This window comes from Pinus tabuliformis, chromosome 8 (genome assembly GCF_031772625.1).
Source record: "Pinus tabuliformis cultivar Carrire ecotype Pingquan chromosome 8, CPIR1, whole genome shotgun sequence".
Taxonomy (NCBI): Eukaryota; Viridiplantae; Streptophyta; class Pinopsida; order Pinales; family Pinaceae; genus Pinus; species Pinus tabuliformis.
The window spans coordinates 1,681,030,028-1,681,045,497 of record NC_142294.1 but is presented as its reverse complement, the minus strand read 5'-3'; the positions used below and the strand labels follow the sequence as shown (position 1 = coordinate 1,681,045,497).

Sequence of the window (15,470 nt, the reverse complement as noted above, 5' to 3'; positions counted from 1 at the left end):
AGTGAGTTGTTGCAGTGAGGGGTAGGGATAGTTGGGTTGGAGTATCTTCTTCAGGACCCAAGATACACAGCAAAGAGGCAGAGAGACATCAGGAGGAGGCAGCGCAGACCCAGGAGGGGTTGACGCTAGGCCGAAAGGGCCCATGTAGAAGTTGTGCATTCTTCAATGCAGAAGTCCGAGTTTGCTGGGGGAGCTGACATTTCTGAGCCAGGAGGGCTGGAAACTGCTCCAGAGGGAAAACGTTTCCTAGTTGAGCTAACGCAGAGCCTTTTTGAGGCTGATGCAGGGCCTATGCAGGGACAACGCAGAGATAGTCGGGGATAGTTGGTTCAGCTACTGGAACAGTCGGGACTTTCTGGGTAGAGTGAGGTAATCTCACTAAGTTTTTTTGCTAGTTTATTTTCTCTGTAACTAGATTGTCGAAAGGGCATCTAGAGTCGTATTCAAAAACTAATGCTTAATAATATATAACCCTCAGAGTTGCTGCACCGGTTTTCCCACATTGGGTTTTTCCGAGGACATTTGTCCAAAAGACACCGTGTCACTTGTGTGGATTTTTCTCTATTGTTATGTTCTTGTTTTGGGCAAATTATTTAATTAAGTGAAGGTTGCAGTTGTATTAGCTTCAATATTTGTTGTAGGAAGCAGTAGATAATTTGTTTAGTCATTAACAAATAGGAGAAGTTTACTCAGTTGTTGCAGTAAGTAGATTGGGGTGAGGATTCTCGAATTTTCACAATAGATGCTCAAGGGAAAGTTTGGTAAATTTGGTCCTCAAAAGAAAATGAAGAACATGGCTAGGGTGCAGTGCTATGGATGTCAAGAATATGGGCACTATAGAAGAGATTGTCCTAAACTTAAAAGGGACAATAATAAGAGAAAAAAGGAAGAAGCTCATATTAGCGAAGAAATGGAAGAACTTGAAATAAAGAAGCCTAAGAAGGAGGAAGTGAGAGATCTCTACTATGACTATGATAATCTCCTTCACTAAAAGGTATTTTGTTGATGTGTAAATTGTAGATAGGAAGCTTCGTAAATAAGATAGGATGCATCATATTAGAGAATGGCATCATGGTAGAAGCATTAGAAATAAGAACTCATGACATAAGTAACATGAAGGATGTCTGGGAAAAAATCTATAGCTATGTAGGATATAGCTCTTGGGAACCTCATTAAAAGCTCAAAGGTTACTTATGGAAAAAGGAAGAAGTCATCAAGGACAAGGCTCATCATACATTAGTCAATAAGATAACATCCGTTGGATAGGATATGCAAGATCCTCCAGAGTCACTGATAAGAATCTTCATTGTAAGGTTCACCGATCATGAGGAGAAGCAAGGGTTTCATCAAGAATTCCAAACTTATGGAATTCATGAAATGATAGTATGATGATATAATAGATAAGCAACCCAATAGAATGAAGCTCCTTCATTCAGAGTAAGCTGTTACAATAAGTCTGAATGACCTAAAGGAAAGATGAGGTATGTAGGCTTACAGGTGATGTTATGGAAGTCATGTCATATGGTTGCATACAACATGGATCAATGTTCTATCTTGAGAAGCATGATCAAAGAAAATATCTCCTCCCGTAAATGAAATCAACATAATATGTCCTCATATGGAGAATGAGGTGACTGACTACAATTGAGGAACTCTAATTGGAAGTTCTTGGGAATGAAATATGTGACGAAAGAAAGAAAGAAGATCGTGGAATAAGCAACAATGGTAAAGGCAGTCATCATCTGAAAGACCGAGAAGTTTTGACTATGATATCTCCCAGAAAGATATGAAGACTTTGATGGAAGTCTGGAAAAGATAGAGACCCTTGACAATACATATCTTTAGGAGATGTGTCAACATGTACGCTGGATGTTGATGCCTACAAGAAGATGTCATGATGAAAGACCATCACAAAGGTAATTATGATTTAAGTGTTCATTTCTTATTTATGAACTAGTATCTAGATGGGCTTATGCAGGGCTACCAAAGGGAAGAACTATGGATGTCTTCCAAGAGAACCATGTAGAAGGATGCAAGATCCTTCTGAAGAAGAAAGCATGATGAAGGTAGCATAACATGAAGCAATGCCATATGTAGACTGATAGATCACTTTCTGATGAGAGGAATGATGACATGATTGACTCATGGATGAAAGTGATGGATGGTCTGTGCCCTATGAAGAAGTCCCAAAATATGAAGACTCCGTAACAAAGAAATTCATGACATCAAAGGAAGGAGTTCTTCAAGCAGATGGTTGTCCCATCATCTCCACCTAAGGAGTTGTTGTAGGTCCCTAATTGTTAAAATTGACAACTAGGGCCAAACTCCATGTGGGTCATCTTATTTATGACAGTTGATATTTTGATTGGATCCCTCTCATTGAGAGGTGTAGGATTGATCTAAAGATCATCCGATTCCAATAAGTATTCATGGAGTTATGAATTTATTTATGTTATAAGACAAATTGTCAAGTCGGCCAGCAACTTGTGTAGGCTCAGAAGCCCAATAGTCACGTCTATTCATCATCTACGTTTTAGTATAAATAGGTGAGGACTTGAAGTCATTTGGGACACACTCTTCATGTGATCTCCTCTCCACATCTTGGGTTTTTGGAGAAGGAGAGACACTAAAGAATACGCTGGCCTAGTATGATGCCCTAGCTGCAGATGATGCCCTAATCCAACGCAGTCATTTACACGCAGTCAATAAAGACTCTTACGCTGTTCATGGAAACCTTATACGCTGTTCATGATGAAGCCGCAGTTGGAAGGAGCCCTACCACAGTTATACGCATGGCATAGAGACTGTTCATGAAGACATTCACACGCAGTCATGGTAACATCTTATACGCTGTTCATGTAACACCTTATACGTAGTTCAAGAAGACTCGTTATCTGCAGTTGAATACGCTGCACAAAGGAGGGCTAAACGCAGTCAAAAGAGACCTCATCTATCCACTGTTGAGGAGCCCTAATCCGCCAAGATACGCAGTCAAAGGAAGACCTTAATATGCTGCCTGTAGAAGCCTAAACGCAGTCCTCTAACGCAGTTAATGAAGACACCTGTTCACACAGTCAAGGATGGGAGAACCGTAGTCATAACCGCAGTCAAGGATGGAAGAACCGCAATCATTACAGCAGTGACTTAATGGAAGAAGCCGCAGTCATAATTGCTGTCAAGTGAGGTAGCCGCAGATCATACATGAAGGAGCCGCAGACTCAGCATACCTATAGAAGTATGTGATCTGGGCACATCTATCTTGGATAGATGAGGCATACTTCGGATAAGGACACAATGAATGAATCACCCTCGGCATACTTGCAGCAGTCTTGATGTGATATGATCACAACAACCATAAACGTTGATTTTGTAGATCAATGATCTCGGTTTCGGTTGGATGAAGAAGATCTCGGTATATAGATCTCGGTGACTTACATCTTGTACAACAGTGACTTAATATATGCAGTCACAATAACAAGGATCATAAGCAGTAATGTCTATGATGATTACAGTCTCAACATAATGAGAATGATAAGGATGAACAGTCTCAGATCATGATGGGCATGGGCAACAAAATGATGAATAAGACAGCATGATGATGAATGATGGGCATGTCAGTTAAGGTCAGCATGATGATGAATAGGGCTGCATGATGATGGAAGATGCAGCATAATGGGCAGCATGATGATGAGAGCAGATGAGAGCAGCTCAGTCATCAAGGTCCAGCACTGTGATGGTACAACATGGTGCTACACAGTAAGGTGCAGCAAATGGACGAAATGCAACCCTACGATAGGTGAAGCCGTCACCTTGGAAAATCAGTTGAAGCAGAATGTCTTCAATTGATCTCATGTATTATCGTTATAGGAGAAGATCTCTGCTCAGATCTAAATAAGTCAAAGCATTGACTTCTATTGTAAATGTACTATCTCTCTCTTTGCTGAACTTTGAAGAACATAAAAGAAGAATTGATCAAGGGTTTCTCGACATTGGGGTTTGTCCTTGGCTAGTGCCACATCTTGTGTTCCCTTATCTTGGCTTGTCTTCTGCGATTTATGTTTATGTTCTATCTCCAGTTTACTTTAATGCTAATGTGATTGCGAACTATGAAAATTGAAATAAATTGCTCTAAGCATAGAACATACCTAAAATTAACACTAATTAAGAGGGAACCTGGAAAGATGTTTCTTACTTGGAAGAAACTTGGAAATTCCTAAGCCAAGAGGGAGCTTAGGTACATTCCTTGTGTAGGGATGAGTAAATTCCTTTAATGGAATAGATATGTCCTCCCTACCTGAGAGGGAGAGATGGACACATCATTCTGGTCTTCACCTGGGAAGACCAAATGAGAGGATTGGGTAATCATTTGGCATCTAATACTCTTTGAGGATGAGATAGGGTATCCAATAGAAGAGTAGTCGTGCATGATCAATATTCTTTGAGGAGTGGGGAGTCCAAGACAAGAATAGTCCTCATGGAACATATCCTGAGTACCCGGGTAGGATATGTTCCGAGAGAGACAATGATGAGAGTGTCTATAAATCATTGGTCTCGCCAGCATTGAGCTCAGATCTTGTGGAGAGATAGAGTTGTTAGTCAAGGCCTTGCTATGTAACAATGTTGGTTGATATGATGCTAAACAAATGAGTTACCAATCCGATTCTTCTTATGAGAAATTCTTCAGATTGAGAATGATGAAGTACCATTATGAATATCTCCCTAGTTAAGAGGGAGTGTTGAAAATTGTAACTAAGTTTGGTCTTCATAATGACATGTAATAGGGATTTTATGCAAAGAGATGTAAAGAAGAAAATAAAATTTATTGTAATGCTTGCATCATGGGTTTCATGAGCAAGAGATTTTATTTTAGTAAAGGCTCTCATTGAGAGCCCTTAGGAATATTGTCATCTAATCATGAAAGTCTAAAGAGTCATTGTCATGTAATGAAGACATGTTACACATTGTAAAGAGTCATACTTGTTATGTAATGTCATCCTCCAAGACCTTGTCACTAGCCATCATCAAGTCGGCCTACAACGAAGAGATTATTCTAGAAGAGGAAGTCGGCCTACAATGAAGAGATTATTCTAGAAGATGAAGTTGGTCCTCTCCAAAGATCATGTTGGCCTAAAACAGTCATGACCAATGACTATATATACAAGTGCTTGTCCTCATTTGGAGACGAGCAATTCGGTAAAGCAAGTCTACAAACAAGTGCGAAAGAGACACTAGAAGAAGTCTCTACATCAGCGCAGCAAGAAAGAAGGATAGTGAAGATAGGTGCGGACTTTTTTGGGCAAATTTGTCTTCCCACGTGCAAAGGTAGCAGATCCGAAGGTGTCAAGAGAAGGTCGAAAGATTGTAGCTACATTGAGGTGATCTTGTTTGGGTAGAAGACCTCGCTAGAAGGAGCCGAGTAGAAGTGAAATAAGTCTCTCTCTTAAGGAGACTATTCAAGGAAGCGAAAGTAATCTAGGGTTTCTATGGTAGGGTTGCAGACCTACAAGAAGAGACTGAGATTTTGAGGGAAGCCGAGAAGAAGAAGAGGAAGAGCAGCGTTGGAGAGGAGGCTAGTGACTTGGTCTTGGGAGGACTCTAGCGTCAAGGGTCTTTGTCATGGTCTTGGTATTCGTCAATTGAAGATCTATAAGAAGAATTTCGTTTGGGTTTTCCTCTCAAAGAGTGAGAGGTTTTGGCCCTAGCTGACAAGCCTATATGTTGTGTCTCTTTTCTCCTTATTGTTCATGATTTGGTAGTTGTCTTGATGAAAAGAACTTAATAATTCAAGAAGAAAATATAACAATTGAGAAGTAAAAAGTCTATCACAAGCAATTATCATAAGTAGAGAAATCATCTATACAATTGATGCCCTAGATTTCTCAACACTCCTAGCCTTACATGTTGTGTATCCATTTGTTGTGTGGATATGTAGGACAAATGATGCCAGTGTCTCAGACATGCATGGGGACACATTTTCCATGTCTGTCTGACACTTTTTTATCATGTCTCTCATCCATGTCAAACACTTGGGACACCTAAAAATTGAAAATTGTTACACAAATTCAAGGAGTGCACAATGTGTCCCAACGTGTCAATAAATGTTTCCTGATGTGTGATTGATGAATTTATATTTTCTAAGTTTTCAAAAAAACTACATATTCATCCCTCTCTTTAGTTTACACAAATTCCAAGAGTGCACAGATGTGTTCCAACGTGTCAATAAATGTTTCCTGATGTGTGATTGATTTATTTATATTTTCTAAATTTTCCAAAAAGCTACATAGTCATCCCTATATTTAGTCTCTGGACTTCAATATTTTAAAAATGATATATATATATAGAGAGAGAGAGAGATGTGGCTAGCTGGAGTCACTGAGTACTTTGAGTTTCATGCAGGGTGTCTGGGGATTGATTCCTGGGGATGTACCTGCCGGGCTAGTCACTGTAATCAGTGCCAATAGGTTTGCTATGTACTATCATGAATGTGGAAAGTCCTTGGTAGCTTCCCTATGAGGTGCTGCTTGTAAATTTAAAATGAATATATATATATATATATATATGACATGTCCCCATCTTGTGACTTGGTGGGCCTACATGTCCCATGTCGGACACTCAAATCCCTGTGTCTGTGTACCCATCTCATATGACGGTAATTAAATACCATATTTATTATTTATGACCTATTGACTATTGACATTATAACATTGTTGCAAAAGTTCTGTAGCAAGTCATTGTTTCATTCGGTGGCTAATCATCATGGTGTTACCTGTGAATGTAATTCTCGTGGTTCTGGATTTAGTGGTACATCGTTGTTTTACTCAATTCACCTTTCGAATAATTGCAATTATATGTTCAGGATATCTGCATTCACATGTTGCTTGAAAAGATCCGTTGAAGTATTGTCATCATCATTGATTCTAGTCAAAGTAGTCCAAAATTCGGAAGTAATTGAATGAGAACAGAATTGTTGTGCTAATGTCCAATATAATCTTTATATCATGCAGAAAAATAACTGAACGTCAGCGGTCCATTCTTGAAGAAATTGCAAAGGAGGAAGCGAATCAAGCTGAAGATGTTGCTCTAGGAAGCAGTTGGTGAGTAGGTCAGTTGACTGCTTTTTAAAATTTTGTTTGCCATATTGTACTGTATCAATGTGAGTATGGCTGTTAAAATTCCTTACATGGAAAACTATTAATGATTTCTGCTCATGAACCAGAAGCCGTTTAGAAATCTGAATCCATTGTCTATGATTTTTCTCTCTATTCCAGCCCTATCTTGCCCTTTTTAGATTTGTAAACAATAAATTATCACTAGTAATGACAGAAGATTCTGTCGTGCTTTGTAGCAATTATTTATTGGAGAATATCCTCCGCATATCTGTTTTTTGAATACTGTTATGGTATTTGTGGTATCTATTGTTTTTTCTGCATTGATGCAGTGTGTTGATGAGAGAAGGCATTCTAGGACTAAATTTCAAATTTACAGATAAATTTTCATATTTGCTTATTACAGTGGCTGCTTCTGCTAGTTCTTTATTTGCTCTGTTCTTTAACCTTTTATCATTTCCTTTTCCAACAAGAACAGTGAGCTTGTCTTTTCTAATTTTTGGTGGTGTGCTAAATCTTTCCTAGGATGTTAGCAATTTGGTAATAAAAAGAATTTATTATGACGTTGATACTGTAATGTGCACAGGTTGGACCACGTCATTGATTGGCTATCTGACATGAAGAATCACATGATTGATTTGCTCTCCCATAAAAACAGTGTTCTTTACCTTGCTGCGATGGCATGCTTCTTAATGATATTGCTAACAACTAAGAACTGAATTCCAAACAGAGAATGTTTTGAGGCTCTGAATTCTCTTTTGGGTACCACCATTTGTATCTTTGCCCCATAGATGGGTCCATGTATCAATTCAATGATTTGTAATAAATCAAGGCTTCGTTTATTATGAGCACTGCCGTTTCAAATATTTAATTGCCATATTGTACAAATCCAGAGGACTTGATCCCTCAGGTGTACTGTTACAAGAAAGAGAAGATGCTTGATCTTTGAGTTATAGTTTCTACTCTTCATTGTGCTGAACTTATTTAAAAGAAAAATGAAAAAAAGAAGAATCCCAATAATTTTAAGCTCAAGGAGATTCCTATCCTTTCTGTGCTGAAATTATTTTCAAAAGAAAAAATGAATCCTGATAAATTTTAACTCAAGGAGATTCCCATCTTGAGTGCTAGTTATTTTCATCCTCATTGGAGATCATTTGTACTTATATCAAGGAGCATCAAATGAAACTGAGTGCCAGTTATTGTCATCCTCATTGGAGATCATTTATACTTATCAAGGACTATCGAATGAAACTAAGTAATGCTTGTTTACTGGCATAGATAGTTGATCCATCCAAAATAAGAAGAATCCATATCGATGAAAACTAGCTGAAGGCAAAAGTCGGCAAGGAAATATAATACCTGACTACTTCAGGTAAATTCATCAATGGCACTATCACCAATGTGATCTATTGTCACAGATTTCAAAGGACTAGCTGAAGGCAAAAGTCGGCAAGGAAATATAATTACCGACTACTTTAGGTAAATTCATCAATGGCACTATCACCAATGTGATCTATTGTCACAGATTTCAAAGGAGTTATTATTTTATGTTGTTCAAAACATTAATTAGATTTAAATAAAGTAGGCTATGGTCAGTAAGGAAATATAATTGCCAACTCCCTTTTTTGTATGTTCTGCCAAGTTTTTGGGACAGGGGAGTACAGGAGTGGGGAGACACACAAGGGGATGTGTTGGGACATCCTGAAATTCAAGGGGGGCGGTGCGATGTCAAGGTCACCATCTCTAAAATTATAAAATTATAAATAATAATGATAAAATCCCTATTGAGAAAGGAAGTGCAATGCATTCTGACACTTAATTCTTATTCTTGATAATTACTTGTGAAAATTAGATGTCTTCTTATTACTTTATATCTTTTTCATCAAGAAATTATACATTTGTTTAGTCATTCAAAGATATAAAGATCACAATGGGACAAGAGACACCAGAAATTAGGCCAATAGTAAGGGCAAAACCCACATGGGAAAAACTCAATAATCCTTTCCTTATAGAATCACATCAAAATGAGAGATATCCAAACCAAAAACCAATACCAAAATGCCACCAAAATATCAAGTTAAACCCTCCAAGTCTCCAAAACTCAAAGTCAACACTGGTCAAACTTCTTCAAATATGGTCTAACTCAGAATTTCCAAACTGCAAATGGGGCTGAATTTCAGCGTGCAACAAACTCAGAAAATTTCAGCCTCTTTCCACAAAAATGTGTCTTTCGCACATGCGAGCTGGTATAAGTCAGAGATTTGATCAACCATGCTAGATCCTCCTTGTTTTGAGTTGTCTTTATATCTCCTTTGACTCGGCCTCTTTCTCCTTCTTTAGATGCAAAAGATACTTGTGATGATGAGCGAATATTCTCCAAGTAGGTCGAACTTGTCTCTAATGTATAATTATCCAGGAGGATTAAATAGGTGCCACTTGGAGGGCTAAGCCGACTTGGTCATATTGTGGGCTTATGACTCATAATAAAAATTCAATTTTTCATTCTTTTAAATGTCCAAATGGGACATGATGCAAATAAATTTATTTTGACTCTAGCATGAAGAACATGCTTGACAAATTCTATTAAATATATCAATAATAAATATACATTATGAAGACCGAACCTAGTTACAACTTCAACACTTCCTTTTAACTAGGGAGGTATGCATAATGACTCATCGAGATATTCTCAAGTTGAAATATTCTTATAAGAAATGATCCAGATTGATAAACAACATCATATCCAACATTATTAAATTACCAAGGCCTTGAAAAGTAAGCTTTATCTCTCCATTAGATCAAAGCACAATGTTGGTGGGCATTCAATAGGACACCACATAATGGACTCTCTGAGGCATATAACCCACCTAGGTTAACCATAGTTTGTCCTCCATCGAACCATTTCCTACTTGTCCCAAGGAAATGTTGGTCCACTGAACCATTGTTAAATTGGGTCAATGTACTTGACTTAGGGTGTTAGTCCTAATCGGTAACAGTACATGACACAAGAATGTTACTCCTTGATGATTATCCAATCTACCATTCTCCCTATCCTGATCCATGTACTTGACTTAGGGTTTAGTCCTAATCGGTCACAGTACATGACAGAAGAATGTCAATCCTCGATGCTTATTCAATATACCATTCTCACTATCCCAATCCTTGTACTTGACTTAGGGTGTTAGTCCTAGTCACTATACATGTCATAGGGAGAGAATAGGTGTCCAACCTCACTCCTTTTCAACCTGGGGTGGGGGGTGTGGGGGGGAGTGGGTGGGTGATTGGCGTCATGGCTTAGGTGCCCAAACTTAACTCTGCACTCCATATGTTGGACAATCTTTGGAGGGGGGGTGGCATGGCGTATGCACCCCATGTAGTGCATGTTAACTTAACTCCACACTTCATATGATGGACATTCTTCCTCTATCAGTGCATCTTGTGTATTGAGCATTTGATGTTTGGAATTTATGTTGGCTCTGGTTATCCTCCCTACCATTGGTGGGATTATTTCCTCAATAGTTTGTTAGTAGTAGTCAAGTGCTAGGGGGAAACTCAATTGAGAAATGGCATGACCTTTGTCCTTTTGTCGAGTTTGGGCTAACTGCCTCTGGAGTGTCAAGGACCTACACATGCGTGCAATTCATTTCTTCCCCTGTGTCTAGAAGGAATAACGTCTTAAATGTGATGGTGGTTGCATATCCAATGCCAAAACTGGGTTACAGAGAGATTTTATGCCAAGAAATGTTGCAGATTGTTCTGAGGTTGAGGTTAATTACTATTAGCAACATCAATCGGTATTTAGTGGTTGTGTTTGTGCCGAAAATCAAAGAGGAGCAACAGTCGTAATTTCAAACCGTATCTTTCATTTCCTGTTGTTTATTGTTCTAGTTTTAAGTTATGTTAGCTTAATTTTCAAGATTTTAGTTTAATTCTATTTGGGGTGAATTGAGTCTGGCTCTTTGTTGTTTTTTATAACAATGGGGTTTCTGTTTGGAGGTGGTTGTTTGTGAATTCAGTGTATGGGACTCTCTTTTCTAATAAGTTTGGGTCACCCTGATCTCTCAGTTCCTTTGGGCTTGTCTTTGGTTTTGGTTTGTCTAAAATCCTTCTTCGCTCGGGCTTGGTGTGCGTAATTTGTCTTGCTTTGTTCTTTTCCTATTACGACAATATGCCATGTCAATGCATGCATAGATGCAAGAGTGCTGGGGGTAGAGGCCAACAAGGTCGGTTGTGTGCCCAAGCCTAGGTTTAGGAAGTAGAAACCATTTTTCACTCTATCACTCCCCCGAATATCCATGAAGAAATTCACCAAATAGAAATCTACACTACCGATGACTGCCATGCATACTTTGACTTTGAGATCATGGAGGAAGTAGCCAATTGGCTTCTTGGCGCTAGTGATACCAAGGGAAGACATAATCGATATTTGAATTCTATCACCCTCCATTGGCAGTTGCAGAATCTGATTGGAATGAAATTATTTCTTCCTTGAATGAGATAAAAAGGGTGCAATATCATAAATGTGTCAGAAATATTGAGAGGGAGGGGGTGAATCAACATTTCATAGATTTCAACAATTTAAGTATCACAAGCATTAACGAATTAGACCATACGAAGAATACACACGCAATATATGAACAATTTATTTACATTACAAGGGAAGCTACAACTTTTGGATTTACCAACTACAACTAGAACCGCTGCAACCCTAGATTAACCATCTCCCACTAGAAGGAGGTGATAACCTCTTGAAGGAAACTACAACTTCCTTCCCTAGCACCAACCTCCCACCTTATAGAATAAAAGATAAAAGCAAACCCTCTTGGGCTCTCGTACTAGGGACAATGACCCAAATACATTGATATCAATATTGTTAACTTCTATCAATACATGCTCAACAAAATTTTGTTCATGTTGTCACTGCAAAGATCATTCTTCAAGACTGCGTCATAAATAATCCTATTATTGAAATGTATCAAAGAAACTCATACCTTTACAACACAGACTTTCTTTTGATTAGGTTAGCCAACTCGTCCCTTTAATCAAACCTTAAATAATCCCTTAGACATGGGCTCAATACTAGTGAATACAAGATTCCAATTCTACCTCAAATGAGATGCTTGGTTCAACCTCATAATGATCTTCAAATCAACCTGATATTGCAATTAAATAAGGAGCTTGGATCAGCCTTCAAATCAGCATTTGATTTCCTTCAATTAGGAGCTTGGATAAGCTACAAGGTCTGCACAAATTCAGATTGGTCCAACGAACATATGCCTACCTCATACTTTCATGAAATTCCAAGATTATGCCATAAACAACGTTTAAAGAACAACTTAAGTTCTACTCCAAAATTTGGTTTATGCTTCAGCTTCAATACTGCCACAAATCTATCTTAAGATTTACCTAAAAACATGCTTCAGGCTTGATCCTTAAACTTTGATTCAGGTGAGACTCCAAAAACTGGGGCCTTCTTTGGATGTGTTTGTTAAGCTCATCTTGTGTAAGAGTACATAATATCTTCTATGATTTGACGGACTTCTTTCTACCCTTTGAATGTCAAAACCATAGAAAATTTTAGGGGAGAATTTTAGCCCAAGGGCGAAATTTAGGGGGTTTTCTATTTTGGAGGGGTGAATTTTTTATAATACACCCATTTTCTATAGTTAGCCCAACATTTATTTAAAAAATAAATATTTATTACATTTTAGCCATTAAAAAAAAGGCGGATAAACAATGCATAGCCCGATTCGCCTGGTTTGGGAGGGTTTATTTGGTTGCAATTGCCCGATTTCCAGGGTTGGAGGTCATATTGGTTGCAATCACCCAGATTTCTTGGGTTGCAAATCGAAGACAATGTTGAATTAGGGGTTCAGTTGTATAAAAAATAGTCTCCATTGGTCGTGACTTGTTTTTGAGAAAGTGTCTTGAGGTCACAAAAGGGCTGAACGAGGTAAGGCTCACTGCACTCCATTCCTTCACACTTCATTCCTTCTTTGGCATGTCGTATCTCGATCCATTCTTTCGGGATATTGGTTTTTGTTCAGGTATAATCTGAGTAAGAGATGCTTTGTTTTTATCTTGTGCACGCTCTACCCTATGAAAGAGAGTGTAAAACCAATTCTTATCCTATGCACACTCTACCCTTTGAAGGAGAGTGTAAAACCAATTCGATGATTACTTATTTCCCCTTCGGCGCATAAACTAGAGCAACATGCTTTTCCCCTCCTAAATTACTATACTACTTATTGGCATCAAACCATGGGGAAGACCAAGAATCACACTTTGATGTTGTTATTAGTGTGATGAGGGCTTGGACTAAGTTGGATGAGTAACACGAGATCGAACCACATTGGGTGTAACTTTTCCTTCTATCAATCAATAAAGTTGTTTGTTCCTTTTCCAATACTTTTGTCTATATCTATGATGAATGTATGTTCAAATGTTGTCGATTCCATTTGTTTACAATGAATAGATCATATGCTTTGATTATGGTCGTCTTCTGTTTATGTTGGCAGGTATCAATTGAGTGAATTCAGTTTGAGCGGGAACGACGGGAGCAACTAAAAGGAGATCAAAGGAAGCGAATGATCACAAGTAGGTTCTTTTATCTTATCTGTTTATTGTAGGAAAATGGTTAAACATCTTTACTTCAGTTGTTCTAAGTGTAACTACCCACTTAGGGAAAATATACTTATCGGTAGGTGTAAATTCCGTATAACAAATTGGCGACCATACTGTAGAATGACCATCGTTCTTGATAGTTATCCTTTGTCTTAGCAGCACCAGTGGACTTTTCTCGAGTTCATTTACCCATATTTAGTCATTTTGAAGCTTGTTTTGTCAAAATGTGTGCATATTTGTGTGTTGATAGTGCTCTCTAGCATCAACACACTGTTGTTCTTGATACAGTGCTCTGCAGAGCAGCCTTAGCCTAGAGACAATGCTCTACAACGCACTGTCTCCCACTCAGGGTTGTGCTGGTCCTTGTCAAGCCAAAAACCCATCTTTTTGCTTGATTTTTTCCAGACTGTTTCACATTTTGTTTGCTGAATGGTCAATGTTTCTCTGTCCTTGAAGTCCAAATTCTCCCACTCAGGGTTGCGTTGATCCTTGTCAAGCCAAAAAACCATCTTTTTGCTTGATTTTTTCAGACTGTTTCACATTTTGTTTTTTGAATGGTCAATGCTTCTCTGTCCTTGAAGTCCAAATTAGCATTTCTTTTCCATGCCACTTTGGCTTTGTTTGTTCAATGTTTCTTTATGTTTTCTTTATCATTGTCGAATCAATCCAAAAGTTAGCTTACATTGATTAGTCTTTACCTTTCTAAAAAATAATTGTCGTAAAGCTTTCATTTCTTTGAAAAAAGAAACTGCCGTAAAGTCTTCGTTTCTTGTGAAAAGCATTGATTGATCATTTGTGCATTTAGTTTCTTTATGTTCATCTAAACATTAAAGGAATGAAAATGAAAACATGCATAATGTTGATGCCTTCTAGTGCCAAAAATGTTGATGCCTCAAAAATCGCTGCAACAACAATGGGGGATAACCACCTGGTCCGGACCTTAAAGCAGGTTCTTTTCCATTTGGTGTGGTGGCTCCGACTAGTTTAACTAGGTCCAATTACCTTCTCTTTATTGCTATTGGTTTATGATGTATCTTTAACTACCAATAGACAAGGATATCAGATCACTTCTTTTTGCTGATCAGGCAAGAGAATGACCCTTACGCTGATTTGGGTTCAGCCAAGCCACAACTAAAATTTTTCCTCTTTTGAGAAGAGGACTTAAAAGAATGTAGAAATTACTTTAAATGAAAACTTATTATATAATGCAAGCAAAATAAACTAATCTTAATCCTATCTCAATTAGACAGATATAGATCTAACCCAACCAAGAGCAAGATATTTAAAGTATTGAGATTTAAATATGTCTTGTTTATAATGAATATCAAGTTAATGAAACATTTCAATTAACTAACATTATGGATACCAAAACACATCCTATTGAAACTATTAACTAAAATCAGTCAACAACACTCGGGAAGAAATTCACAAAAATGTTATTGATTGTTAAATCAGTAAATCCAATAATTAAACAATAATATGCAGAAATAGTTCACAACACATTACTATTCAATAAATTAGTTTTATAAGACAAATTTTTGAGTAGATAGTTACTCAGAAATTAATTCATAAGAACATAGATACATAATAACAACATTGAGACAAATTACCCATATTGACAAAAGTACACAAACATGAATAAAATGACACATTCTTGTTATTATAAAAATGAAACTGATATTTGAAACAGTAGTATTAGAAATACCAATTTATTGCATCCATTTTTCTGACCCAAGTCTC

The 15,470-nt window shown here is 37.7% G+C and overlaps 1 protein-coding gene across 3 annotated transcripts in view; it reads left to right on the top strand.

Moving 5' to 3' along the window:
- Nucleotides 1-8,061, top strand: part of ATJ1 (DNAJ heat shock family protein) — a 332,305-nt gene extending 324,244 nt beyond the window's left edge. For 2 of the 3 annotated variants that reach the window (XM_089374301.1, XM_089374302.1), the window contains exons 18-19: nucleotides 7,005-7,094; nucleotides 7,693-8,061. In XM_089374301.1, the coding sequence (XP_089230427.1) occupies nucleotides 7,005-7,094; nucleotides 7,693-7,825 (223 nt within the window). In that variant the 3' untranslated portion in view covers nucleotides 7,826-8,061. Of the gene's footprint in view, nucleotides 1-7,004; nucleotides 7,103-7,692 lie in introns of all 3 variants that reach the window. The other variant, XM_089374303.1, reaches the window with a different exon arrangement.
- The last annotated feature ends 7,409 nt before the right edge of the window (nucleotides 8,062-15,470 follow it).